This window comes from Aythya fuligula, chromosome 2 (assembly GCF_009819795.1).
Source record: "Aythya fuligula isolate bAytFul2 chromosome 2, bAytFul2.pri, whole genome shotgun sequence".
In the NCBI taxonomy this organism is placed as follows: Eukaryota; Metazoa; Chordata; class Aves; order Anseriformes; family Anatidae; genus Aythya; species Aythya fuligula.
Genome location: NC_045560.1, coordinates 158,620,601 through 158,648,500, shown reverse-complemented (window position 1 = coordinate 158,648,500; position 27,900 = coordinate 158,620,601). Strand labels below are relative to the sequence as shown.

Here is a 27,900-nt window from a genome sequence, read left to right as displayed (position 1 = left end):
CTCCTACCACGGAGTAGGGACACCTTGGGGCTCTGGGAAAATCTGCTCTACGCAAGGGACATAGGCTGGTGGTCGCCCTCCAGGCACCTCAGAATATGCACCTTGACGCTCCTTCTGTTTCATATTTTCCTCAATAAAATCAATCTGCATCCCATATCCTCAGATGCCTCCTCTTGCTTTCTTCTCCCAACGCTCTTCCAACTTCACCTGACAAAGAGGAGAAAAAGCAGGGCTCAAGTGGCCATCAGGGCCCAAGCCTCTTGGTGTTCAAGTAGCCTTTGGACAACGCTCTTACATAGCTCCTTCTCACTACCATGGAAAGACATGATGGCCATGCAGCAGATAAGGAACTGCCTGCATGGTCACATCTCAAGAGTTGCGCTCAACAGCTCGGTGCCCAGGTGGACACCAGGGAGGAGTGATGTCCCCCTGGGGTCGCAATTGAAACCAGTATTATTTAACAGAGTTGTCCCTCACAAGGACACCACACGTACGGTGTGAGATTCCTCGTGGATTATGGATGCTCCTGTGCGCCGTCCCTGACCCTCTGGGTCATCAGCTCCACAAGCACGGCTATTTCTCTCAAGGCATGAACCAGAGAAGCAAGGACGTGGACTATTCCACGATGCTTGGAAACATGGCCCACTTATATTCTACCATTCTCCCCCTTCTTTCCTTGACTTGCACTGTCTCCAATATCTGGTTCTCCCTGCTCCTATGATGGGCTCACAAGCCAAACGCCACCAGGGATGGACTCCCTCTCTGCTGCTCCCATCACAGGGCAGGAAGATCTCCATGCTCTGGGAAAATCTTTCATGCACAAGGATGACGTTGTTGGTCACCCATCATGCACCCAAGAACCCCGGGGATGTTCCACTTGCTACTCCTTCCTTTCCATGCGCTTTCCTCAATAAAGGTCTAAAGGTCTCATGCTAGGCTGACGCTCCTCCTCTTCCCTTCTTCTTCCCACTTCCCTCACTACAAAGCCAAAGCTCAAGACATCATCGGGGCTAGTCAAGAAGGGCCACCACACCTTGCAGCACATCACACAAGACCTACACTTCACCAAACAAAGGCTTGGGCACGCAAAGGCTCTGCTGCACATGCCCTCTGAAACAATCCCTCTGTGTCAGCACACACTGGACTGCTTTCTCACCCAGCACGTTCTCCCGCATTGACAACAGATGCAGCCACAGAATGCCTTCCGTTTGGAAGTAACCTCTGGACACCATGTACTGCAAGCGCCCTGCTCAAGCACAGGCAGCTACAGCAGGCTGTCCAGGACCATGTGCAGTTCCTGGGTTTCTCATATCTGCCAGGATGGAAATGCAAAACCTCTGCTTGAGGTCCACTGCTTGACCACTCTCACAGGGAAAAAGGGGTTCCTTCTCTTCCAAGGAAATTGCTTCTCTGTGGCTTTCACTCTCCTTTCCCCCGGCAGCAGGCAGTAACTGAATTTAGTCTAGGTCCCTTGCCTTCATTCCCGCCTATCTGAGATTTGGAACAAGAAGGAGATTCAGCCTGAGCACCCTTCTCTGCAGGCTGAAATCGCCCAGCTCTCTCTCCTTCTCATATTGAAGAAGCTCCAGGACCTTCAACATCTTGGTAGCAATGCACTGGAATTGCTCCAGCCTGTCTGCTTCTAGGTTCCGCTGGGGCACCTCAAACTGGACAAAGGACTCCACAAGGGGCCTCACCAGTGCTGAGGAGAGATGACGGAGCGTCTTCCTCAATTTGCTGGCAACGCTCTTCCCCATGCCCTCCTGGAGCCTGGTGGCCTCTTTTGCCACAAGGCTGCATTGCTGACTCAAGGTTCTGCTCGGTAAAGCTGCCTGCCACTATAAGTCTGGTTACATTCAATGTATCTTGAATTATCACCATCATGCATGCACACTTAATGCAATAAGCATTATAAGCACAATTACACAATCACGATCACGGATTCACAAACAAGAGAATGCACTTTCAGTCTAGTAAATTAGAAGCAACAGGAGTACAAGTCCTTGTTCACCAAAAGGCCATGCTTTGGATATCAGTTTGAGCCAGAGCTGCCCATGCAGTCTGTCAGTTCCACAATACCATCTGGTTCCTGATCCCGGAAGGGATGTCACAGAGTCTGGCCACAGTGACTTTGCTCTGCTCCACTCTCCATACTATGTCTCTTAGACTCAGCACACCAAGATTCCCTGGTGTTACAGATACCTAGGGTTGCAGGCTTTGTTGCCAAAGACAATACCATGTAAGTACTTCATTGCATATCCTCCGCATCTGAGCCTTGAAGTTTTCTCAATGCTAAACGATCCCTTAAGAGGTGAACAAGTGTTTAGCTTAACCAAGTAACCTCCAGCAATTATTCTAAAATGTCAAGTAGATGTCTCTCCATTTTACTGAGACATCAGTCTCACTAAACTCTCAACTAACTTCTCAAGACAACTTAGCTATTGAGCGCAACTCTTGAGATGTGACCATGCAGGCAGTTCCTTATCTGCTGCATGGCCATCTTGTCTTTCCATGGTAGTGAGAAGGATCTATGTAAGAGTGTTGTGCAAACGCTTCTTGAACACCAAGCGGCTTGGGCCCTGATGGCCACTTGAGCCCTGCTTTTTCTCCTCTTTGTCAGGTGAAGTTGGAAGAGCGTTGGGAGAAGAAAGCAAGAGGAGGCATCTGAGGATATAGGATGCAGATTGATTTTATTGAGGAAAACATGAAACAGAGGGAGCGTCATGTGGGAGGTGCACGTTCTGAAGTGCCTGGAGGGCGACCACCAGCCTACGTCCCTTGCGCAGAGCAGATTTTCCCAGAGCCCCAAGGTCTCCCTACTCCGTGGTAGGAGCAGCCCCAGAAGGTTTCCGGAGGGATTGTGCTAGTGAGCAAGGCATTGCAGCAGAGAGTAGCAGCTGTAGGTGGTGGTGCTACGGAAAGGAGAAAGAGGAAGAAAGAAGGAGGTATGTTGGCCATGTTTCCTGACAGCAAGGCTGGCCCCTTCCTTCCTTGCTGGCTTTCTTGTGCCATGGAATGAGCTAAGGCTGGTGAGCCCGTGTGCCATGAGCGGCACAGAGGAGCATCCTCAGCCTGAGAGCTGGCTTGCACGGTGTTGGAGGCTGCTGTCAGGGGTGTTGGCGTGGGTCCTTAGCAGGGGTAGCAGGCTCTTCCACCAGAGAAGCAGCCCAGTCCTCCAAAGCCAAAGCCTCCAAGGCCAAAGCCTCCAAAGCCGCCGGAGGAGATGGACACTCCCTGGGTGCTGAGGTTGCTGCCCACGGCAGCTGATGCGGAGGATCCAACGGCGGTGTTCTGGGGGAAGGAGCTGAGGATGGGTCCTGGCAGGGTGACCAGCACGGCAGGAGGCTGGATGACGACGCGGGAGTCCTCGCACTGCCTGACACAGGGCTCGTTGCAGCTGTTAGCCAGCGGGGTGGGTCCACAGGGGCGGCAGATGTCGTAGCAGGACATGTCTGTGGTGTGGAGGGTTCCTGGAAGAGAGCGTGTTGGGAAGGCGGAGGGTGTTAGGGGTGTGTGGAGTGGTGGTGGGGGAGGCCAAGGGAGTGGGGAGGCCTTGGGTAGTGGGGAGCATAGCTTTGGGGAGGGAGAAGGGCTTCTGAGGCTGGGGGGATAGTAAGGCTGGGCAGACAAGGCTGGTCAGGTGGGCGAATGATGGGAGTGGGGTTCAGGCTCACCTTGTTGGTCGCAGGGGAGAAGGTGTCGAGAGGAGCGTGTGAGGGTGCTACAAGCAGGGCAGGCTTTTATGCTGGTCCTTGAGTGCCTTTGGGGCAAGAAACCCTTTGCGCATGACAGCATTTAGCGTGAGCTGCTATTACATGCCTAAGCCTGGCAAGTAATGAGGTGGGGTGTGTTGTCGTTCCCGCAACGCTCTGGTGTCCTTTTCTCCTGTTAGGATGTGTCTTTGTGGCCGTGGCGGCAGCTTTTGAGTGGCTCTTTGGGTGGATTTGAATGGAGCGTGCGTTTGAGGACAGTCAGCAGACGCGGCCAAAGCATGGGAGAGGTGGGGTGTCATGAAGTGAGGTCATGGCGTGTCACTCGTGCGGTGCTGTTTGCGGCTGCATTGTTGCGAGGAAGGGGCCCTATTTGCTGGCCTCGCCATAATACTGGCTGGTGTGGGCTTCCCAGATGTGCTAGGCATGAGGCACTGGCAGTGGTTTCACACTCGTTCCCTCCTTGCCATCCTGCCCTCTCCCTACGCTTGTGTTCATTCCTTGTCTTTCACCTTGGGTGTCCTGTGTCAATTGGTGGCTTGGTGGCCTTTATACTTGGAAGGTCCTTTTGTGGGAGACGGGAGGCTGTGTGTTTTCTTCTTGTGGCAGCTTGGGGGTGGTCTGGCTCCCTTGTCTTCCTTCCTGCCCATCCGGGATTTTGAACAAGGAGGAGATTCAGCCTGAGAACCCTTCTCTGCAGGCTGAAATCGCCCAGCTCTCTCACCTTCTCCTAATCTTGGAAGAATCTCCAGGCCCTTCAGCATCTTGGTAGCCCTGCACTGGAATTGCTCCAGCCTGTCTGCTTCAACCTTCCCTGGGGCTCCTCAAACGGGACAAAGGACTCCACAAGGGGCCTCACCAGTGCTGAGGAGAGATAGCGGAGCGCCTTCCTCAATTTGCTGGCAATGCTCTTCCCCATGCCCTCCTGGAGCCTGGTTGCCTCTTTTGCCTCAAGGCTGCATTGTTGACTCATCGTCAGCTTGCTCTCCAAAAGCAACGCAAGGTCCTGCTGGGCAAAGTGTCTGCCCCTTTGTAGGACATCACCATGTCCTGCTGCCCGCCGTTAGTCCTCCCTATAGGCAGAACTTTGCTTTGCCCCTTCTGCAACTTCATGATGTTCCTCTCTGCCCAGTTCTCCAGCCTCTGCACATCATTCTGAATGGTGCCACGTTCATCACGTGCATCAGTTGCTCCTCCCATTCTCGGGACATCTTCAGACTTCCTGCGGGGTCACTCCATCCCATCACCCACTTCACAAATGAGGATATGGAACAGTGCTGGCCTCGCTGCTGACTCCTGGACCACACTGATAGGGCCTTGCCTCTAACTCCGCTCCGTGCCATTCAGCACAAGCCTCTGCACCTAAGCAATTGGCCATTTTTCAGCCCACCTCAGCATACCTTTATCTAACCCATACTTTCTTTGCTTTTCTATGAACGTATCATGGGAGCAAGAGCCAAAGAAAGCCCTTACTACATACAGGCTTTACTAAACTTGAGCAGCTGCCACTGTTTTTTCCTCATCCAACAAGCTACTCACTTCAACATAGAAGACGCTGAGGAGGCTCCCGTGTGACTTTCCCTATGTAAATCCTTGCTGACTACTGCCCATCACATTCTGGTTCTTCGTCTGCTTGACAGCGCTTTCTGGGAGGATTTCCTTTAGAACCTTCCCAGTGACTGAAGTCAGGCTAACCTCTGGTTTCCTAAACCCTTCCTTCTTCACCTTCTTGAACAGAGGAGCGGGGTGAGTCTCTTCCAGCCTTCAGGAGCCTCTCCCACTCACCAGGACCTTTCCAAGAGAATTAGTAGTGGCCTTGCAAGGACACCACACCGTGCCCTAAGCATTCCTGGCTTCAATGCAGCAGGCCTCACGGACCATGGCACACCCAGTTGCACAGCCCCCCTTCCTACCTTGCTTCATCTTCCTCAGCAACCAACACTACTCACTTCAGCAGCAAGCCAAATCCACCTCAGCCGAATGGGGACAGGCCTTGCTACTGGGCAGCCATGCCAGGACCACGCATCCACGAGGTGCTCACAGCTGCGGACCTGCGCACCATGCATGTCTCCAACTGCCTGCTGCAGGGTCCCAACCCTGCGTCTGACCATCAAACCTAGGCAGGGAAAGGGTCTCACCCTTGAACGCTCAGCACCGAACAAGACCCCAAAAGCTCTGCCTCAGTCTTCCTGACAAACCACTGCCCCTCAGCTCAGGGCTTGCAAGCTCTCAACCAGGCCTGAGAGGACAACGTCCTGCTGTCGCAAACACCTCTCCTCCGCATGAACAAACCCCCAAGCTGCCACAAGAAGAAAACACGCAGCCTCTCGTCTCCCACAAAAGGACCTTTCAGGCACAAAGGCCACCAAACCACCGACCGCTGAAGAACACGCAATGTGAAAGAGAAGGAATGAACACAAGCGCTGGGAGATTGCAGGATGGCAAGGAGGGAACGAGTGTGACATCAATGCCTGTGCCTCGCGCACAGCACACCTGGGAATCCCAGACCAGCCTGCATTATGGCGAGGCCAGCATCTAGGGCCCCTTCCTTGCAACAATGCAGCCGAAAACAGCACTGGACGAGTGACACGCCATGACCTCACTTCATGACACCCCACCTCTCCCATGCTTTGGCCGCATCTGCTGACTGCCCTCAAACGAACGCTCCATGCAAATCCACCCAAAGACCCACTTTTAAAAGCTGCCGCCATGGCCACAGAGCCACATCCTCAACAGGAGAAAAGGACACCAGAGCGTTGTGGGAATGACAACACACCCCACCTCATTACTTGCCAGGCTTAGGCATGTAATAGCAGCTCATACCAAATATTGTCATGCGCAAAGGATTTCTTGCCCCAAAGGCACTCGGGGGCCAATATATAAGCCGTCCCTGCTCGTAGCACCCTCACACACTCCTCCCGACACCTTCTCCCCTGCGAACAACAAGGTGAGCCTGAACCCCACTCCAATCATTCGCCCACCTGACCAGCCTTACCTCCCCAACCTTACAATCCCCCCAGCCTCAGAAGCCCTTCTGCCTCCACAAAGCCATGCTCCCCACTACCCAAGGCCTCCCCACTCTCTTGGCCTCCCCCACCACCGCTCCACACCCCCAATACACCCTCAGCCTTCACAACACCCTCTCTTCCAGGGACCCTCCACACCGCAGACATGTCCTGCTACGACATCTGCCGCCCCTGCGGACCCACCCCGCTGGCTAACAGCTGCAACGAGCCCTGTGTCAGGCAGTGCGAGGACTCCCGCGTCGTCATCCAGCCTCCTGCCGTGCTGGTCACCCTGCCAGGACCCATCCTCAGCTCCTTCCCCCAGAACACCGCCGTTGGATCCTCCGCATCAGCTGCCGTGGGCAGCAACCTCAGCGCCCAGGGAGTGCCCATCTCCTCCGGCGGCTTCGGAGGCTTTGGCCTTGGAGGCTTTGGCTTCGGAGGCCTGGGCTGCTTTTCTGGCGTAAGAGCCTGCTACCCCTGCTAAGGACCCACGCCAACACCCCTGACAGCAGCCTCCAACACCGTGCAAGCCAGCTCTCAGGCTGAGGATGCTCCTCTGTGCCGCTCATGGCACACGGGCTCACCAGCCGTAGCTCATTCCATGGCACAAGAAAGCCAGCAAGGAAGGAAGGGGCCAGCCCTTGCTGTCAGGAAACATGGCCAACATACCTCCTTCTTTTTTCCTCTTTCTCCTTTCCATAGCACCACCACCTACAGCTGCTACTCTCTGCTGCAATGCCTTGCTCACTAGCACAATCCCTCCGGAAACCTTCTGGGGCTGCTCCTACCACGGAGTAGGGACACCTTGGGGCTCTGGGAAAATCTGCTCTGCGCAAGGAAAATAGGCTGGTGGTCGCCCTCCGGGCACCTCAGAATGTGCACCTTGACGCTCCCTCTGTTTCATGTTTTCCTCAATAAAATCAATCTGCATCCCATATCCTCAGATGCCTCCTCTTGTTTTCTTCTCCCAACGCTCTTCCAACTTCACCCGACAAAAAGAACAAAAAGCAGGGCTCAAGTGGCCATCAGGGCCCAAGCCGCTTGGTGTTCCAGAAGCATTTGGATAATGCTCTTACATAGTTCCTTCTCACTACCATGGAAAGACATGATGGGCCACTCAGCAGATAAGGAATTGCCTGCATGGTCACATCTCAAGAGTTGCACACACAGCTAGCTTGTCTTGAGAAGTTAGTTGAGAGTTTAGTGAGACTGATGTCTCAGTAAAATGGAGAGACATCTATTTGAAATTTTGGAATAAGTGCTCGAGGTGTCTCGGTGAGGCTAAACACTTGTTCACCTCTTAAGTGATGGTTCAGTGTTGAGGAAACTTCAAGGCTCAGATGCGGAGGATATGCAATGAAGTACTTACATGGTATTGTCTTTGGCAACAAAGCCTGCAACCCTAGGTATCTGTAACACCAGGGACTCTTGGTGTGCTGAGTCTAAGAGACATAGTATGGAGAGTGGAGCAGAGCAAAGGCACTGTGGTCAGACTCTGTGACATCCCTTCCGGGATCAGGAACCAGATGGTATTGTGGAACTGACAGACTGCATGGGCAGCTCTGGCTCAAACTGATAACCAAAGCATGACCTTTTGGTGAACAAGAACTTGTACTCCTGTTGCTTCTAATTTACTAGCCTGAAAGTGTATTCTCTTGTTTGTGAATCCGTGATCGTGATTGTGTAATTGTGCTTATAATGCTTATTGCATTAAGTGTGCATGCATGATGGTGATAATTCAAGATACATTGAATGTAACCAGACTTACAGTGGCAGTCAGCTTTACCGAGCAGAACCTGGAGTCAGCAATGCAGCCTTGCGGCAAAAGAGGCCACCAGACTCCAGGAGGGCATGGGGAAGAGCGTTGCCAGCAAATTGAGGAAGGTGCTCCGTCATCTCTCCTCAGCACCGGTGAGGCCCCTTGTGGAGTCCTTTGTCCTGTTTGAGGCGCCCCAGTGGAAGGTTGAAGCAGACAGGCTGGAGCAATTCCAGTGCATTGCTACCAAGATGCTGGAGGGCCTCGAGCCTCTTCAATATGAGGAGAAGGTGAGAGAGCTGGGCGATTTCAACCCACAGAGAAGGGTGCTCAGGCTGAATCTCCTTCTTGTTCCAAATCCCAGATGGCTGGGTACAAAGACAAGGGACCCAGACTAAATTCAGTTACTGCCTGGTGCCAGGAGAAAGGGTATGCCTCACAGCATAGCCCTGAAGGGAAGTGCATCTCAGGCCTATCTCCTTGAGGAACAATCTCAGATGCAGACAAACACCAACAAGGAATTAGGGTATACTCTAGGGTGTATTTTGGAAGTGCATGACTGAATTTATATACCCCCAAGAACCCTGCAGTAAGTCGCAGCTGAACTTTGCCATTCTTGAGCCTTTAAGTCACTGTTTCTATTGTAGCAAATACCATTAAAATAATTCTTTTAAATTCTCAGATGATCAAACGTTGATGAAGAGCTGTTTAAAATCATACCATCTATACCTCAAAATAGAAAATAAATCCCAAATTGCTGCTCTATTAAAGCAGTGTGAAATCTAATTCCATGACGTGCCCAACCCTTAGTGTGGTCATCCATATGTATTGATGATGGGCTGGAAAACCAGCTGGTGCCCACCTGTGTTGTTGGTGATGACATCCTTGAGAGGGGAGGTTCAGTGAGCCTTTACAACCCCACACGATGGCCTCTTGAGCAAAGCGTTAGTAGTAGGTAAAGCAGAAAGCGCATTGGGTTGAAAAAAAGAAAGACAACAAATGTCAGGATGGGATGCAGATAGATTTTATTGAGAGGAAAAAAAAATAAAAGGAAGGAGCAACAATACAAGAGCCAGGGTTTGAGGTCCTATTAGAGTGACCACCACCTGCTCTCCGTCATCTACAGCACATTTCCCCAGAGCACTGAGAACTTCCTGTCCTACTGAGGAGAGTAGCAGAGAGAGTGTCAATCCATGTTGGCATTTGGCTTATGAACCAGTCATAGCAGCAGAGAGTAGTGGCCGTAGGTGGTGGTGCTATGGAAAGGAGAAAGAGGAAAAAAGAAGGAGGTATGTTGGCCATGTTTCCTGACAGCATGGGATGGCCTATTCCTTCCTTTCTTGCTTTCTTGCTCATGGAATGAGCTACAGCTGGTGAGCCCGTGTGCCATGAGCGGCACAGAGGAGCGTCCTCAGCCTGAGAGCTGGCGGGCACAGTGTTGGAGGCTGCTGTCAGGGGTGTTGGCGTGGGTCCTTAGCAGGGGTAGCAGGCTCTTCCGCCAGAGAAGCAGCCCAGGCCTCCGAAGCCATAGCCCCCAAAGCCAAAGCCTCCGAAGCCGCCAGAGGAGATGGGCACTCCCTGGGCGCTGAGGTTGCTGCCCACGGCAGCTGATGCAGAGGATCCAACGGCGGTGTTCTGGGGGAAGGAGCTGAGGATGGGTCCTGGCAGGGTGACCAGCACGGCAGGAGGCTGGATGACGACGCGGGAGTCCTCGCACTGCCTGACACAGGGCTCGTTGCAGCTGTTAGCCAGCGGGGTGGGTCCACAGGGGCGGCAGATGTCGTAGCAGGACATGTCTGTGGTGTGGAGGGTCCCTGGAAGAGAGGGTGTTGTGAAGGCTGAGGGTGTTGTGGGTGTGTGGAGCGGTGGTGGGGGAGGCCAAGGGAGTGGGGAGGCCTGGGGTTGTGGGGAGCATGGGGGTGGGAAGCTGGAAGGGCTGCTGAGGCTGGGGTCACAGGGCGTATGGAAAGACAGGCCTGGTGGGGTGGGCGAAGGAGGGAATCAGGGTTCAGGCTCACCTTGTTGTTCGCAGAGGAGAAGGCTTCGGGAGGAGTGTGTGAGGGTGCGAGGTGCAGGGCCGGCTTTTATGCTGGTCCTTGAGTGCCCGTGGGGCAAGAGAGCCTTTGCGCATGACAGCATTTGGCGTGACCTGCTCTTACATGTCAAAGCTTGGAAAGTAATGAGGTGGGGTGTGTTTTTGATCCTGCAACACTCAATTTTCACGTCCTCCTCTTGAGGACATCTATTTGGCAATGGTTGCACCTTTCACGTGAAAGTAATTATTAGAGGCCAAGGGATTGCTCTTGAAGGTGCATGTCAGGGCGGGCAGAAGACGTGACCCAAGCATAGGAGAGGAGTGGTGTTTTCAGTGAGGTCATGGTGCTGCTCTCATGTGGTGTGGTTGCGGCTTCATTGTCAAGAGGGGCTTCCTGCATACAGTGGGCATGAGGTGCAGCCACTTCCTATTACGACAAGGTTACCCATCTAATTGACCAAAGGAAGGCAGTACATGCAATTTCTTTGGATTTCAGCAAACCTTTTGATACTGTTTCTCACAACATCCTCCGGAACAAAATGTCTAGCATGTAGTTATATAAATACATAACACAGTTGGTGGACTGTTGGCTGACTGGTCAAGTTCAAAGGGTTGTAGTAAATGGGGTTATATGAGTCCTGCAGCCAGTCACTAGTGGGGTTCACCAGGTCTTCATTTTGGACCCAGTTCTCTGTGATGTTTCTGTAAATCATCTGGATATAAGTCTCAAATGCATACTAAGTAAGTTTGCAGATGATAGGAAATAAGGAGTTGCTGTTGTCTCCCTCAATGTTGTCGAGAGAGATCTTGATAGACCACAGGGCTGTGCAACCACCAATCCCATGAAGTTGAAGACTAATTGTCATATTTGGCACTTGGTACAGGGCACCCTGGCAATATGTACAGAATGGGAGATGAGAGAGCTGGAGAGCTGCCTTGTGGAAAGGGATCTGGGGCTTCTAGTTGACAGCAAGATGAGTATGAGTCAACAGTGTGCCCTTGTAGCCAAAAGAGCAAACCATGTACTGGGATAAATCAAAAGCACTGCTGGCTGGTCAAGGAACGTGACTGTCTGGCAGTTGACATGGGTCTTGTTGACACGGGTATTTAGCAGGGATCGAATATTTCCTCAGCTCAGGTGGAAACCAAAAAGGTTGCACCCATGAATACTGTCAGAGCTCCCTCATGTCTCTCTGAGGCCATTTTCAATTACTTGTTGAATATCACAGGATTTGTGAGCGGTTCCTGAGGACTAGAAGTGACTGATACCACTCCTTAGGCAATTTTTGGTCAGACAGTAAACATTTGAGACAATACATATTTGAACTTCTAATTTTTTCATTCCAAAGGAATCACTAGATTTGGAATGGACAACAATGGACTTTGGAATGGACAACTCAACAGGAGGAAAACAGGAGGAAATGAAAAGGTAGAGTTGCGGGAAGAACAGCACACCCCACCTCATTACTTGCCAGGCTTTGGTATACAAGAGCGGCTCTTGCAAAATGCTGTTGTGCGCAAAGGCTCTCTTGCCCCCAGGCACTCAAGGACCGGCATAAAAGCCGGCCCTGCGCCTCGCACCCTCACACACTCCTCTCGACACCTTCTCCCCTGCGACCAACAAGGTGAGCTTGAACCCCACTCCCAACCTTTGCCTGCCCCATCTGACCCATCTCTCCACACGCCCTCTGCCCCCCCAGCCTCAGCAGCCTTTCTGCCTCCCCAAAGCCATGCTCCACACAACCCTAGGCTCCCTACCCCCTTGGCCTCCCCCACCACCGCTCCACACACCCCCAACACCCTCAGCCTTCACAACACTCTCTCTTCCAGGGACCCTCCACACCGCAGACATGTCCTGCTACAACTTCTGCAACCCCTGCGGACCCACCCCGCTGGCTAACAGCTGCAACGAGCCCTGTGTCAGGCAGTGCGAGGACTCCCGCGTCGTCATCCAGCCTCCTGCCGTGCTGGTCACCCTGCCAGGACCCATCCTCAGCTCCTTCCCCCAGAACACCGCCGTTGGATCCTCCGCATCAGCTGCTGTGGGCAGCAACCTCAGCGCCCAGGGAGTGCCCATCTCCTCTGGAGGCTTCGGAGGCTTTGGCTTTGGGGGCTATGGCTTCGGAGGCCTGGGCTGCTTCTCTGGTGGAAGAGCCTGCTACCCCTGCTAAGGACCCACGCCAACACCCCTGACAGCAGCCTCCAACACCGTGCAAGCCAGCTCTCAGGCTGAGGACGCTCCTCTGTGCCGCTCATGGCACACGGGCTCACCGGCTTCGGCTCATCATTCCATGGCACAAGAAAGCCAGCAAGCAAGGAAGGGGCCAGCCCTTGCTGTCAGGAAACATGGCCAACATACCTTCTTCTTTCTTCTTTTTTCTCCTTTCCATAGCACCACCACCTACAGCTGCTACTCTCTGCTGCAATGCCTTGCTCACTAGCACAATCCCTCCGGAAACCTTCTGGGGCTGCTCCTACCACGGAGTAGGGAGACCTTGGGGCTCTGGGAAAATCTGCTCTGCGCAAGGCACACAGGCTGGTGGTCGCCCTTCAGGCACCTCAGAATGTGCACCTTGACGCTCCCTCTGTTTCATGTTTTCCTCAATAAAATCAATCTGCATCCCATATCCTCAGATGCCTCCTCTTGTTTTCTTCTCCCAACGCTCTTCCAACTTCACCCGACAAAAAGAACAAAAAGCAGGGCTCAAGTGGCCATCAGGGTCCAAGCCTCTTGGTGTTCAAGAAGTGTTTGGACGAGGCTCTTACATAGCTCCTTCTCACTACCATGGAAAGATATGATGGGCCACTCAGCAGATAAGGAGTTGTGTGCATGGTCACATCTCAAGAGTTGCGCTCAACAGCTCGGTGCCCAGGTGGACACCAGGGAGGAGTGGTGTCCCTCTGTGGTCTCTATTGAGGCCAGTATTATTAAACAGAGTTGTCCTTCACACAGACACAGTATGGTGCGAGACTCCTCGTGGATCGTGTTTGCACCTTTGTGCCGTCCCTGACCCACTGGGTCATCAGCTCCACAACCATGGCTATTTCTGTCAAGGCACAATCCAGAGAAGCACAGAAATGGGCTGTTGTGGTTTCACCCAGCTGGGCATCTGAGTTTCAGGACTGATGTAACATTAGTTAATCATGAATCATAGCAGAGTTTGAGAAAAATATACTCCACCACATTTTTCTCTAACTTATTTATAAGTTAACGTGATTGTCATGTAGTCATACAATTTTTCGATTCTGATGTGATACATCATTTTCCCATGAATTATTTCAATAGGCACATTTTTTAAGGAGGTACCCGCCTTTCTTTTTGGTCATGGATTTGCCCGTCAAGGAAGGGTCACATTAAGGTCTATTGTGATTCATAATAGACCTCATAAGCCTCTGCCACACTTATGTCAAGCGCAGGAGAAGAGTGGACTCCCACAACATACTAAGTCTGTTCTGACCACGTGAAGTTGGGTTCTCGATATCTCCAAGGATGAGGACCCAAAAACTAATCCTCTGTTGTGGTGGTTGTACTCAGGTGTGCAGCCGAGCTCCACCACAACTGTTTTCTCACTCCCTCTCCTCAAAGGGAAAGGGGGTGAAAATACGATGAAAAACGCTCAAATATTGAGATAAGGGCAGGGAGATCACTCAACAATTACCGTCACAGGCAAAACAGACTCAGTATAGGGAGATGAGAGAAATATATTAACTGTTGTTAACAAACTAGAGAAGTGAGAGACAACGAGAACAAACTAAAAATGCCTCTCACCCATCCAACCTCTTCCACCTCCTCCCCACTGAGTGACAAAGGGTAATGGAGGAATGGGGACTGTGATCAGTCTGTAACACTTCATCTCCGCCGCTCCTTCTGGGTCACTCTCTTCTTCTGCTCCAAGGTGGGGTCCCTCCCCTTATGTTGCCATCCTTCCTGAACTGATCCTGTGTGGGCTTCCCACAGGCAGCAGCTCTTCAAGAACTGCTCCAAATATGGGTCCATACCCCAGGGTCATCAATCATGAGCAAACTGCTCCAACGTGGGTCTCCCATGGGCTGCAGGTCCAGACAGGAGCCTGTTCCTGTGGGGGCTCTCCATGGGCCGCAGCCTCCTCCAGGCCACATCCACCTGCTCCACTGGGGGCTCCTCCACCCATGGAGGGGCTGCAGCGTGGAGATCTGCTCCATGTGGGACCCATGGGCTGCAGGGGCACAGCCTGCTCCACCAGGGGACTCTCCATGTGCCGCAGGGGAAGTTCAGTTAAATATGCTCTCACAGTGGTACCAACAACATTACTTTTTCACAGAATCACAGAATATTAGAGATTGGAAGGGACCTCAAAAGATCATCTAGTCACATGCCCCTACCTGAGCAGGAAAACCTAAATCATGTCACACAGGAACACATCCAGGAGGGTTTTGAAAGTCTCCAGAGAAGGAGACTCCACAGCCCCCCTGGGCAGCCTCTTCCAGTGTTCTGTCACCCTCACTGTAAAACATTTTTGTCTCATATTTAAGTGGAACCTCCTTTGTTCCAGCTTACACCCATTGCCCCTTGTCCTATCACTGGGTATCACCGAGAAGAGCCTGGCTCCACTCTCCTGACCTTGAACACTTCCACAGCTTCTGTGGGCAACCCGTTCCAGTGTCTCACCACCCTCACAGTAAATTATGTCTTCCTAATAGCTAATCTAAATCCGTCCTCCTTTTTGAAAACCGTTACATTTTGTGCTGTCACTACAGGTAAAAAGCTCTTTTCCATCTTTCTTATAGGCTTCCTTTAATACTTAAAGGCCACAATGAGATCTCCCCAAAGCCTTCTTCTGCGAGAACACAATTCTCTCAGTTTTTAAGAGGTGTTTTAGCCTTCTCATCACTTTTGTGTCCCTCCTCTGAACCTGCTACAATAGATCCATGTCTTTAACTTTAACTTTTGGTTAGCCCAGAAGTGGCTAGGCAGTTGGACTGGATAATCTTTGAAGGTCCCTTCCACCCAAACTATTCTATTCAATCCCACTCCAGGCTCAGCAAAAACAGAGAAATGGCCTCACCCCATGACACTCAACCACCCCCCCAAGAGACCATAAAGGCCATCACTAACCAGGCTGCCATTCCTGTGGCTTGTATTCCTCCTTGGGCAATGCCACCAGCCTCTGCCCCAGCAACCACAGCCTGCCCTCAGCAGAGCTGGGCACTCACAGCCCCAGCAGGCAGCTAACAACCAGAGCCTGCCAGTCATAGGGCACCTGGCAGCCCCAGCACCTGCAGAAGCTTCTGGAAGCTTCCAGAAAGTGCCCACCAGGACCCCACAATCAACACCTCCCCGTAAAATAAGGACATGATCTTCACCAAACTGCCCGCCAAACAACTGCTGGGCTGCGGTGGGGGCAAGTGAGGAAACAAATGACTAGAAATACTGCTGAAAAACAGACAAAATACTGCACGTACAGATATTAGGGAGATTAGAAGGATTGAAGAAAAGCAAAATGCCCCATTAAGGTAACACCCAAAAGCTGCAGTCAATACCTCAACACGCACTGTTCATCTTGGCTGTGCTGCAAGATGCCAGGGAGACCTGTTCATGGTCCTGTCATGATTCCCCTGTCACGATCTCCCTTTGGTGTCCAACCGCCTAGGAGTCTCCATGACACGGTGTCCTCTCCCTGTGGGGAACCACGGTCATCCTCACATGGTCCCCCTTGCTGTGAGGACCCTGCTAAAGCCATGCAAGGTGCCCATGTCACCACCCCCTTGCCATGGAGTCCTCAGCTGACCAAGAAGAGGGTCCTTTTTCCACCATCCACCCCGCCGTGTGGTTCCCATTCTGCCCACACGGGAGTCCTCAGGCCTTGGTCACTTCTTGCTCCAGGGTCACCAAATGATCTGTTTTGGGGGGATGCCCAGGTGACCATCAGGCCACCAACCTGACTCCTGCAAGGTCCCTGGGCCACCTGTGTAGGGGACCCCAAGTGTGAGAAACAAAGGTGTTTTTGCAGCAGAATGTGTTTTTGCAGTGAAAAATTCCACTAACCTTTCATATTCAAGAGTGATTATGCAGCATAACAGTGGGGAGTACGTTAAGAAGATAAGGGGAAGGACCCACAGTCCCAAAATAAGGAGGGTAGCTAAGAAAAACAGGATGAGCAGTATGAAATTGGTAAAAGCAAAAACCATGGGCCCTCTAGTCATGAGAGAAGAAGGAAAAATAATAAATAAAAGGAAAAAGGAGAAATGAACGGTTGGACAAATAAAATTGTACGTTTATGGTACAGAAGTGCGTTGAGTAGTTTGTGAACCTGTAGTGAGGAACCAGGGGAGGAATTGAGCGTTGGGTACTAGGGAATATAAGGTTATGATATCCTTTTCCTGTGTACTCCTGCCATTGCAATCACAAAGAAAATAGCTTTACAGAAGACCCTGTCTGAGAAAATTACTGAGTTTTTTTCTCACACAAGTCACCATCCTTCTGCCCCAGTGTCCCCGAGGTACCCATGCAGGAAGCTCCTGGTCACCATCCTCCCCACGGAGGGGTCCTCAAGGCATCGTATGGGGACGCTGGGGACCAGGAGCAGGAACAAGACCCTGCTCTGCTGTGGAGATGGGACTCCTGTGGGGCTGCACGGGTAAGAGCTGGTGGGGTGAAGGCACTTTCCCTTGTGCCACCTTCCCATGTTGGTACTCAAACATTGATCTCTGAGTACTACCACCTCCCCCCTCCTCCTGTTGCCCATCACCGATGCCGTTCACTTTTTCTTCTCATTTCTTTTTTTTTTTTTTTCTATTATTATTATTTTTTTTATTATTTTTTTATTTTCAGTTTTTGCTCTCTGTAATTCCTGCCGTGCAGGAAGGCTCCTGCAAAACAGGTGAGCTCTGGGGTGAGACTTGCAGTCTCTGGGGCTATTGGCAGCACTGAAATATTCATCAAAAGCAAATTTAGAGAACCTCTCCGCAGCAGCTGGAGTCCAGAGCGCTGGAGAGTTCGGCACACAGCTGCAGTCGGCCTCATTTCAAAGACGAAGCTTTTGCTGGGAACAAAGGCCTTCCCTGAAATCAAAACCAAGCATCACCTGCCTTGGAGCCAGGCAAAGAGAGGAGGAATGGGCTTGGATCTGTTTGGCGTTTTCATGCCGTGATTTAGTGCAGATAGCTCATCTCCCCTGGAGACGTGCCTCGTTGGCCTTGAGGGGTTTATTTCAGTTCATCTTCTACTAATCTCTATTCAATACAAGGAAAAAAAAAAAATATAAATCTTATTACCTGCTCTTACGAGAGAGTTGTTCTCCTTGGAGTTCTGCCAGCTCGACGTCAACCCTTGGACTGGAACGGGTGCCGATCTCGTCTCTCTGCAGCCCTGTGACATGCCTGAGCAGCCAGGCCCAGCGGGATGTCTGCCTCATGCTTCAGAGGCCGTCTGAGCCCAAACTTGCTCCAGAGCTGCTCGTTTCGGGCACAGTCAGCTCAGACGGGTTCAGGGAGCGCTTGGGAGGAGGCTCACAGCCACGTTGTCCTCCACCCAGATCCCCCACCTCCTGGCAGCACGGATGGACCGGCGCATGCTTCCCTCCCATCCACCCTCGTGCCAGCAACCCCCAGGGGAGCCAGAGGCGAGGTCGCCTTGGCTTTTCCCTGCCCAGCCTGGATATTTGCTGTACCTCATCCTTAGGAGACCCCAAGCCAGGCACGCAGCAGGAGAAACCTGCCGGAGCAGGTCCACCTTCACCCTCCTGAGCTACAGGTGGAGCGGGTGGCACCTCTCCCAGTGTCTGACTCGCGTTGTGACTCTCAGCTGGCCCAAAACTCGTCACAGAGTGGTCACAGCCTGCAGCCACGCGGGGTCTTTCCCTCGTCTCCCTCGGGAGGACTGGACTCGGCAGGGCCAAAGGCGAAGCGGTGGCGAGGGCATTAGCGCGCAGCAGCCGCTCCCCACAAGCCAGGAGCCTGCGAGGAGCCGGATTTATACCTTTTATTTATACCCAAGGCCAGAAATGCTTCATTTGAATTGCGATTGGTTCGTATTTCATATGCAGAGAAACCTCCCATCATTAGCAAGAGCAAGGACGGAGGGTGGGGGGTTGGGTCTGGGGCAAGCTGTGGCCGTTGTTCCTTGAATCATCGCTTCGAGCTGGCTCCCACCCTGGGGTGGGCAGCATCTGGGTGGCTCGGCTCCGTCTTCCCCACTTCCCTGGGTGGAACGGGGAGGGCAGAGAAGGGCTGGAGCCGAAACCAGACCAGTTGGAGAGAAATAGGTCACCCACGAGGAAGCTTCGTTGCAGAAATGAGGCAGCAGGCGAAGGCAGTGGGCTCTCCAGCTGCTGCTGGATCTGACGAAGCCACCCAAGCTTTCCCCTGGCTGCTGCGAGGTCTCCGGGTTGTGCCACCCTGGAGACCTCTCTGCTTGAGCTACGGGGTCTGCTCCACGCTTCCATACTCGACAGATCTTGCTGGATTGTACCAAAAGCCCAGGTTTCAGAAGCAAGAGAGCCAGCCCCATCCCGTGCGGTCAGTGCACGTTTACACCTCTCCCTGTGATCTTCCCCTTCCTTCCTTGCCCTAACATTGCTTCCAGCGCTGCCATGCTCAAATCCAGCGCCGCGGTCGCCCAGGAAGGCGGCGGGGCGGCGGGCGGCTCAGCGGTCCAGGCGCCGGACTGCAGCTCCAGCTGCACGTGGCAATGCCTTGGCAGGAACAGGAGTTACCCGTGATTACTCTCCGAAGGCCTCGGGGTACGGCAGGAAGCCGTTCTCCACCCACAGGCACCTGGAGAGCCTTCCCTGGCCTTTTTTGCATTTCCCTGGCTCGGCTAATTTTACCGCAAGCCACCGGCTGCGGCGAGCTGGAAGCGTGGATGCAGCTGGATGTGGGGCGGCTGCGATTCATCCCCCTGCCTTGGGCTGGGGCAGGTGGAGGGGCCGCGCAGAAAACACCGGGATGAGGTTTCTTCTTGGCGTCTGCTGGAGGATGAAAGAGGTTTGCAGGGCAAACGAGGCATTGCCTCGCATGGCGAGGCAGCTTCAACCCTCCATGCCTCTTCACGGGCTCCAGGTGTAAAATCAGCCGGCGTGTTTCACGGGGGAAAGAGCAGCGGGGCTGGAGTGGCTCCCAGGAGGGGGATGCTGGAGTTGGGAAAGCCCTGGGAGGGCTGGGGGCTGCTCTGAGCAAGGCGAGGGGCTAATCCCCAAATGTCCCACCCCGTGAAGTGGCACCATGGCTCAGGGACAAGTGGTGGGGCCTCTTTCCCCAGAAATGCCTGCATGTGGAGCCACCAGACCCCCAGGTTTATCCCATTGCCGTGCCCCTTTTCTGTGACCCTTTTTGGGCAGGCAGGACCCTGTGGCTGTGGGGTTAGTCTGGGACTCACCCAGCTGGGAGAGAAGGGCCGGATGCTTCCACACAACACAGCACAAACAGGACAAGGTGACACCCTTTGGTGTGCTGGGGAAAAAAGGGAAAAAAAAAAAAAAAAAGAGAGCTCCAGGAAGGGGTTCCCCAAAGAAATTGCTTTTCCTCAGATTTCCCCAAAGGAAAAAGGGTTGTTCCTCTTCCAGGGCTCACCCAGTAGAAAGAAAGAGGAAGAAAAGGCATAAAAAGCTGAGATATTTTACTACTCCTCCATAAGGGGACCACATCTTTGGAAGAGAAGTGGGAAATCCTGCCTGGGTGTCCCTTAGTCCCATTCTTCAATCAAGAGCAGTGCAGGGCCCTGCCTTCGCTTAGCAGAAATCCCAAAGGACGAGCCAGCTTGGAGGGGCTTTAAAACCTTCCCCCAGCCACCAGAAAGCCCTGCTGGGTTTTAATCTCCGCTTCAGTGCATTAAAGGTGCTCATTAAAATCCTTTTTTAAGAGCTGGGCGAGCCCTTGCTTTGGGGAGGAGGGGACGGAGGCTGCGCACCCCTTTCCCCTGCACCGCTGCCTGATGGAAAGCCCAGGAGGAGGATGTGGGGCACTGCTCATGCCCCCCATAATGTTGTTCCCACCAGATCCCAACCTTCTGGCAAGGGGGGCTTTGCCCAGCACCCCCAGCTGGGGTGCCAGCTCCAAGCTGGGCCACCCCCCGGGTGAAATCTCAGCGGTGAAAGCTTCAGGGCAAGCAGAGGAGCAGATCTGGGGCTCTTTCCTAGGAAACCACGATGGTCCTGGAGGCGAGACCTGCAGGGGGGGCTGAGGTTCCCCTAAAACCTTCAGCTTGAGTTACCCCAAAACCTTCAGGTGCCTTTGGGAGGGGGGGGGGGTCAGGGCACCCTGCGTTGCCTTGGGGGGTGCCCTGGGCAGTGCCCCTGGGGAGCGCGCACACGCGTGCGGGCGCGCACACGCGTGTGTATGCGGGCGTGCACACGCGTGTGCACGCGCGTGAGCTGCCACGCGCCTGTGCGCGCTCACGCCTGTGCGAGTGCCGCTCCGCGGGAGCGTGCCCGCGCGTAAAGTGCGCATTTGCGCATTTGCGCGTCCGTGCGCAAAGCTCTCCGGCGAGCAAGGAGCCGCGATGCCGGTCCCCAACCTGTCCCCTCTTGCACAGCCGAGGGACACCGATGCCACCTCCTCCCCCCACGCCCCCCCACCCCGCCTCGGTGCCCGCCCCCGCTGCTTGGACTCCATTTCCCGAGGAGCCGAGCGGCGGCGCCCGGTGACGGCCAAGGAAGCGCGGCTGGGCTGAGCCGAGCCGTGCCGAGGCAGGTGGGGAGCCCTATAACAGGGGGGGGGGAAATCCCCCGAGGTGGGGGTACCCGGGGTTAGGGAGCTCTCCGCCTTCCCTTACCCCCCCCCGCGCCCAGGGTGGGCTTGGGGAATGGAGCCCCCTCTCCGTGCCGGGGGTGGGGTGGGGATGGGGATCGCTCCCAACACGGGGTGGGGTGGGATCGTCTGAAATAGGGAGGGGGCACAGGTGGGGGATCCCCCCCGTCAAGTTTTGGGGGGGGTGGGAGCAGAGGGCACCCCCCTCTAGGGGGTCGAGGGAGGGAGACCCCTGTTTGTGGTGGTGCCAAAGGAGTGGGGGCACCCCTGGGGTTGGGGGGGAGCAGGGAGGGGAAAGACCCTAAGGGGGGTGCGGGGCCTGAGCCCCCTACACAAAATGGGGCAGCTCCTGGGGGGGGCTGCATGGGATTTGGGGTGCGGGGGGCACCGTGGGGAGGGGCAACAGTAGGATTGGGGGGTGCAGGGTGGGTGTTGGGGGGGATTTGGGGTGCAGAGGGGCGCAGCTCTGGGATTCGGGGTGCACAGGGAGGTGTGGGTGTGCAGCCCTGGGATTTGGGGTGCGGTGGGGGGGGTCGCATCCCCATGTTTTAGGGTGCAAGGTGGGGTGGACCCGCAGCTGTTTCCGGGAGGCCGTGCCATCCCGGTGCCGCGTGGCACCGTGTGGCCGTGTCCCACAGCCACCTGCACACGAGCCCGCGGGCCGCCACCCCGTTCCCATTAATTAGCGACTGCAGCTGACGAGTTTCTGCCGCCCCCGGGAGCGGCACCGCCAGGCACACCGCTTTCATTTTCCTTTCTGTCCCTGCTGGCTGCAGCAGCTCGAAGGCAGAAGAAAAAAGCCCACCGGCTCGCCCGGCTGCACCGGTGCCGGTGCCAGGGTCGGGGTCGCCTCAGTGGTCCCAAATAGGACCCCCTAAGGTGGCTCTGCCTTAACTCCCCCCCTTTTCCCTCTCCTCCCCTCGTGGCACAGGGCTGTGGCCATGACGGAGGCGGCGGGGCCGAAGTCCAAGCGCATCCTGGTGACGGGTGGCACCGGCTTGGTGGGCAGAGCCATCCAGAAGGTGGTGGCAGATGGAGAGGGGCGGCCGGACGAGGAGTGGCTCTTTGTGTCCTCCAAGGACGCCGACCTAACGTGAGTCTGGGTGACCCCCCCCACACCCCTTACCGTGCTCCTTTTTGTCCCACGCCCCGCCGAACCCCGCGATTTCGTCCCGCCAGGAGCGCCGCGGAGACCAAAGCCCTCTTCGAGAAGCACAAACCCACCCACGTCATCCACCTGGCGGCCATGGTCGGGGGCCTCTTCAAAAACATCCGCTGCAACCTGGATTTCTGGGTGAGCACGCAGCGTTGGGGTCCCGAGACCCAGTTTGCTCCGTCCTGGAGCCGAAACATCTGCTCTGGTTTCTGTAGCCTGCACCCTACAGAGCGCAGGGTTTTGGGGTTCCCCCCTCCAGCTCCACCCGCTGAGGATGCCGCTGACGAATTTCTCTCTCTCTCTCTGTCCCCAGAGGAGAAACGTCCACATCAACGACAACGTCCTGCACTCGGCCTACGAGTGCGGGGTGCAGAAGGTGGTCTCCTGCCTCTCCACCTGCATCTTCCCGGACAAGACGACATACCCCATCGACGAGACCATGGTGAGGGTCTCCATCCCCTCACACACGGGGATGCAGCCAGGTCCTGGCATGCTTTTGCTGATCCCCACCCTTTTTATCCAGCCCATCCGTGGGCAAAACCTCTCCGTGGAGCATTTTTGGCTTCTCCGAGGTGTGCAGCGGGGTCAAAACCCACCCCGGCTCCCCACATCCAAAATTGCGCTGAGTTTCTGACCCCACACGGCTCCCATAGCACGTGGCAGGAGGTGGCTGCTGAATTCCCACCGGATTTCTCTGTTCTCCTGTCCCCAGATCCACAACGGGCCACCCCACAGCTCCAACTTCGGCTACTCCTACGCCAAGAGGATGATCGACGTCCAGAATAGGTGCGGGGCCACAGGAAACCCATCCCGGTGCCAGAGGGCTGTGAGCATCCTATAAATATCGGGGCAGGGGAAACCTCTAGGGCTGCCTAATGGGGCTGGGGTGACACCTGAGCTCAGCAGCCAGAGCTGCCAGGGAACACATGGGGAAAACCCCAAGAATTGCTTTATGGGATGGCACTCACCCCATGCTCTCTCCCCCCCCAGGGGCTATTTCGAGCAGCACGGCTGCCGCTTCACCGCCGTCATCCCCACCAACATCTTCGGGCCCCACGACAACTTCAACATCGAGGACGGCCACGTGCTGCCGGGGCTCATCCACAAGGTGTACCTGGCCAAACGTGAGCAGTTTGGGGCATTTTTGGGGGTTGTTTTTTTTTTATTTTTGGGAGGGGTAGCCGTGGTCTGGAGATGCTCTCTCTGTTCTCCTGCAGAATCGGGCTCTGCTTTGACCGTTTGGGGCACGGGGAAGCCCCGGAGGCAGTTCATCTACTCTCTGGTAGGTGTAGAGCTTGGATTTCAACCCAGGCTGAGCCTTCCTGGGTCGTCCTGGGGCTGGGGGGGGAGCAGCCACCCCCCTAAAAACCCAACAACTCGACTCCTCTCATCAGGATCTGGCCCGGCTCTTCCTTTGGGTGCTGCGGGAATACGAGGAGGTGGAGCCCATCATCTTGTCAGGTGAGAAGCAGCGGCCCCCTTCCACGAGGGAGAAGGAAGGGGGAAAAAAAAAAAATAATAAAAATAAAAATAATAATAAAAATAAAGCCTCAGCTCATCCCCGTTCTCCACAGTGGGCGAAGAAGATGAGGTCTCCATCAAGGAGGCGGCGGATGCCATCGTGGAGGCCATGGACTTCAAAGGAGAGCTCATCGTATCCTTTAGGGCAAGGCTTTTGGAGCAAAGGGGGGTGCCCCAAATCCCACCAGGGACTGTGGGGTCGCAGCAGAGCCCCCACATCCCACCTGCGACCCCACAGTCCCTGTAGAGCCCCCCCAACGCAGACACCAGGGCAAAACCGTGCCCGGAGCATCCCCATCCAGGATGTAAGGGGGCACAGAGCGCAACCTCACCCCGCTAGCCTCCAAATTTTCCCCTTTTTTTTTTTTTTTTCCCCTTAACCTCCCTCCCCGTGCCAGTTTGACACCACCAAGGCGGACGGGCAGTTCAAGAAGACAGCCAGCAACGCCAAGCTCCGGCGCTACCTCCCCGGCTTCCAGTTCACCCCCTTTAAACAAGGTGAGAAAAAAAAAAAAAAAAAAAAGAAGGGGGCACCGAGGGCAAAGGGTACGGCCACCCCGTCACGCCCCCATCCCCAAAAATCCTCTCCTCTCCTTCCCCAGCCGTGCAGGAGACCTGCGCCTGGTTCAGCGCCAACTACGCCAGCGCGAGGAAGTGAGGGAGCGGCGCTCTTGGCATCCTCTTCGACTCAGGGTTGTCCCCTGTTGGGGCAGGGGACAGGGTTCGGGGGGTGACGGTGACATTTCCAAAGCCAGAGGGGGACCGGGGTGCTGGTTAGGCTTGAGGGTGAGCGGGGAAGAGTGAAAAAAATAATCAAAAGTAGCATCTTAGGTAGAAAAGGCGAAGGAAAAGACCTCGTGCTCAGGTAGGGGGAGGATTGGGGACCCCAAAAGTGCTGGTGGACCCTAAATGGGGCAGTAGCAGCCACCACTGGCCGTGTTCCTCCCCCAGGGCAGAGGCTGGAAGCTGCTGCTAATTGGCTGCTGCTAATTACGTGTAATTAGGCTGTAATAAAGAGAAGCTGATTGGGGCTGTTCCTGCAGCACAGGAGTGGGGTGGTGCATGGGGTAAGCACAACGGGGTGGGGACAGCCCCATAGCTCCCAGCGACTCTTAGGGTGGAAAGGAACCAGAAGAGGGAAAATAAATAGCTATAAATAAACCTGGCATTTATTAAAATATGTAAAAATAGCATAAAACGGGTGGGACGAGGAGTATCCACCCCACGGGGCTCGAGGGGGAGCCCAGCAGTCCCATAGCCACACCAAGGGGCACCAATAGGGTGCTGAGCACAGCTCCGCGTTCTCCACCTGCCAAAACTGAGCCAAAACTGGGTTAAAAAGCCCCACTTCGGGGGGTCAGAGGCGTGGGGACCCATCCATGTGGACGTGGCAGAAATCCTGCCCGGGGACCGCTCTCTTCCGACACCGCTGCCCGGCCCTGGTGAGCCCCCGGCACGGGGTCCGTGGGGACAGCGAGGACCTGGGGGGGGGGAGAAAACCCATCAGCACCACGGCCCCAAAAGGCTCCCAGCCATAAGGGTGGTGACACCAGTCCCCCAAAGCGTCCCCGAAGTCCGGGATGTCCCCTGCAGGCGGTACTCACGCGTTGCTGCTGGCCAGGGACTGGCTCGGGCTGTAGGGTTTGGGTTCCCAGCGCTGCCCAGCTCCAAAACCTGGCTCCAACATCACCTGGCCGAGGGAAGAAGAGGTTTGGCGGGGCACAGGGATGATCCCCGGTGACCCGTTTGTGCTGCAGATGTCCCTTTATCCCACATACCCCACAATATTTCCATATTTTCCGTATCCTGGCTCGGGCTTACCCCAAATGGGCTCCTCCTGGGGATGGGGTGCCCGGGCGAAGGGACCAAGCTCAGCCCCTTTTTGCCGGGGACCAGCGACGTCCTCCCTGCTGCGTGGGGGTCCCCGGCCATCACCGGGGGCTGCTCCAGGCACGAGGGCTCTGCAAGACGCATTGGGGGTGGTGATGGGCTCCCAGCGGTGTCCCAGGGTTATGGGGTCACCACGGGGTGGCACAAGTACCCCGCGGGGCTCTTAGAGGCCCCCCCCAGCCCTCACCTTGCAGGCAGCTCATCTCCATCCTGGCCAGCTCCTCCTGCAACAACCCCATTTTGCAGTCCCTGGGAAGGAAAAGGGGGGGAAAGCCTCGAGCTCCGTCACCTCCCCGCCTCGTTCCTCGGCCCCACTCACCATGGGGGGGACCCTTCTCCACCCACCCACCACCAAAAGCCTCCGGGATGAGGCGCCCGAGGTCACGGGAAGCTCACCAAAACGCGTCCTGCGCCCTCGGGTACCCGCAGCCCACCCTCCCCACCAGGACCTCTGCTCCTTCAGCTGGGTGCGAGCAGCACCCAAGGGTGCTGTGCCCGTCTCCCCCTGCCCCCTACCTTTCTGGGGTGGAGGTGAGGTGACGGTGAGGCTCAGCCTGGTGGAAAATCAGCCGAGCAACGCGGAGGGCAGCCACCAGCACCCAGTGCCCTGCAGGGAAAGGAGGGTGGGAGAGGGCCGAGCACCCCAACCCATCCCCACATGGGTTGCAGCACCCTAGGGCGGCTCAACCCCGCTGCATCCTCGGCCCACGTCCCCAAATCCGACCCCAAAACCCATCCCACCTGCCACAGCCAGGGCCAGGAGAGCGGCGAGGGCCGGGAAACCGATGGGCTCGGCGCCACGGAGCTCGCTGAGGGCGCTGGAGAGGACGAGGAGGAGGAGGAGGGCGCGGGGCGGCGCGGGCACCTGGAGGAAGGCCAGCAGCAGGGCCAGCAGCAGGAAATAGGAACCGTGCAGGACGCAGGTGGGGACGGCCCCGGGGCTCAACCCTGAGGGATTAGGAGCAGATCCCAGCGTCAGCACCCAGAAAAAGGCACCCAGCACCCAGATGAAGGCACCCAGCACCCCGCCACCCCTCGCCCCGCTCACCGGCCCAAGCGAGGGCGGCGTGGAAGCTCTCCAGGTGGCTCTCCACTCCCTTCTGCACCCTCCTCACGCCCTCGGCGGCCGCCAGCACCAGCCCCAAGCTCCGGTTGAGGCGTTGCAGCGTCCCCGCCACCTCCTCGAAGGACCGCGCCGCGCGGCTCCGCTGCGCCAGCAGCGAGGCCAGGTCGCTCTCTGCGCACCGAGGATGGGGTGAGCCATCAAACGGATGACGGGGGCACCCCAAAAGGATAAAAATCCGGGATTTGGGGTCGCCCTGCTCCCACCTAGCTGAGTGGAGATGTCCCGAGCTCTTTCCTGCAGGCGGCGGAGGTCGGCCAGGATGGCTCGCTGCCCGTCCCGCAGCCCCCGGTCCCGCGTAGCCAAGCTCCTGCCGATGTCCCCTGGGCGAGAAAAGCCACCTCGGTCCCCGGGGTGCAACGGGGACGTGTCACCCCACCCGGCGGCCACCAACTCTTACCCACGCTGCGTGCCATGCCCTCCACGAGCCGGGCCAGCCGGCGTCGCCCGCCGTCGAGGAGCCGCTCCTCCAGCGCCCGCTGCCGCAACCCGCGGCGGATGGCGGCCTCCATCCTGCCCTGCTCGCCCGCGAGCCGCTCCTGCTGCTCCTCCAGCGCCTTCTGCCCGCTCAGCGCCCGCCGCAGCCCCTCGGCCATCCTCTCCCGCAGCTCCTCGTGCCTCTCCTTGCCCGCGGGGAGGAGGACACGGAGGAGTGAGGCAGCGACCCCGCGGCCACCCACCCCGTATCCGACCCCGCCGTCCCCCGCCGCGCACCTTGAGGGCCCGCGCGGCGGCGAGCTGGTCGGAGGCGGCGGCGGCCAAGGCGGCCACGGCGTGCTCGGCGCGGCGCCGAAATTCCAGCTGCCGGGCGGCGTAGCAGACGGCGCGGGCACGGTTGGAGACGACGTGGTAGGCGCTCCAGGTGTCGGGGTCCATGGGGGCCGTGCAGCTCGCCAGCGGCTGGGGACGGCACCGCGAGGGCGCTGGCGTCACCCCCACCACCGCAGAACCCACTTTTTATCCCCAAAAGGAGCCC

At 55.9% G+C, this 27,900-nt stretch overlaps 4 protein-coding genes across 5 annotated transcripts; 2 read left to right on the top strand and 2 right to left on the bottom strand.

The window, feature by feature from the left end:
• Positions 1-3,129: 3,129 nt before the first annotated feature.
• LOC116486807 (feather keratin 1-like) lies at positions 3,130-3,450 on the bottom strand. The gene has a single exon (XM_032183287.1). It carries the CDS (start codon positions 3,448-3,450, stop codon positions 3,130-3,132), a length of 321 nt encoding a protein of 106 aa, XP_032039178.1.
• Positions 3,451-6,881: 3,431 nt separating this feature from the next.
• On the top strand, positions 6,882-7,202 carry LOC116486605 (feather beta keratin-like). The gene has a single exon (XM_032182968.1). The coding sequence runs from the start codon at positions 6,882-6,884 to the stop codon at positions 7,200-7,202; it is 321 nt and encodes a 106-aa protein (XP_032038859.1).
• Positions 7,203-9,947: 2,745 nt separating this feature from the next.
• LOC116486586 (feather keratin 1-like) lies at positions 9,948-10,268 on the bottom strand. Its single transcript, XM_032182946.1, has one exon. The coding sequence runs from the start codon at positions 10,266-10,268 to the stop codon at positions 9,948-9,950; it is 321 nt and encodes a 106-aa protein (XP_032038837.1).
• A 10,856-nt stretch (positions 10,269-21,124) lies between these two features.
• TSTA3 (tissue specific transplantation antigen P35B) lies at positions 21,125-25,072 on the top strand. 2 transcript variants are annotated; one of them, XM_032181885.1, is made up of 11 exons: positions 21,125-21,177; positions 22,166-22,327; positions 22,414-22,528; positions 22,704-22,832; positions 23,103-23,176; positions 23,381-23,514; positions 23,608-23,672; positions 23,785-23,851; positions 23,965-24,044; positions 24,310-24,409; positions 24,514-24,635. In XM_032181885.1, exons 2-11 carry the CDS (start codon positions 22,176-22,178, stop codon positions 24,567-24,569), a joined length of 972 nt encoding a protein of 323 aa, XP_032037776.1. In that variant the 5' UTR covers positions 21,125-21,177; positions 22,166-22,175; the 3' UTR covers positions 24,570-24,635. The 2 variants fall into 2 exon arrangements, with proteins under 2 accessions (XP_032037776.1, XP_032037775.1); XM_032181884.1 differs by having other exon boundaries at positions 23,785-24,044; positions 24,514-25,072.
• The last annotated feature ends 2,828 nt before the right edge of the window (positions 25,073-27,900 follow it).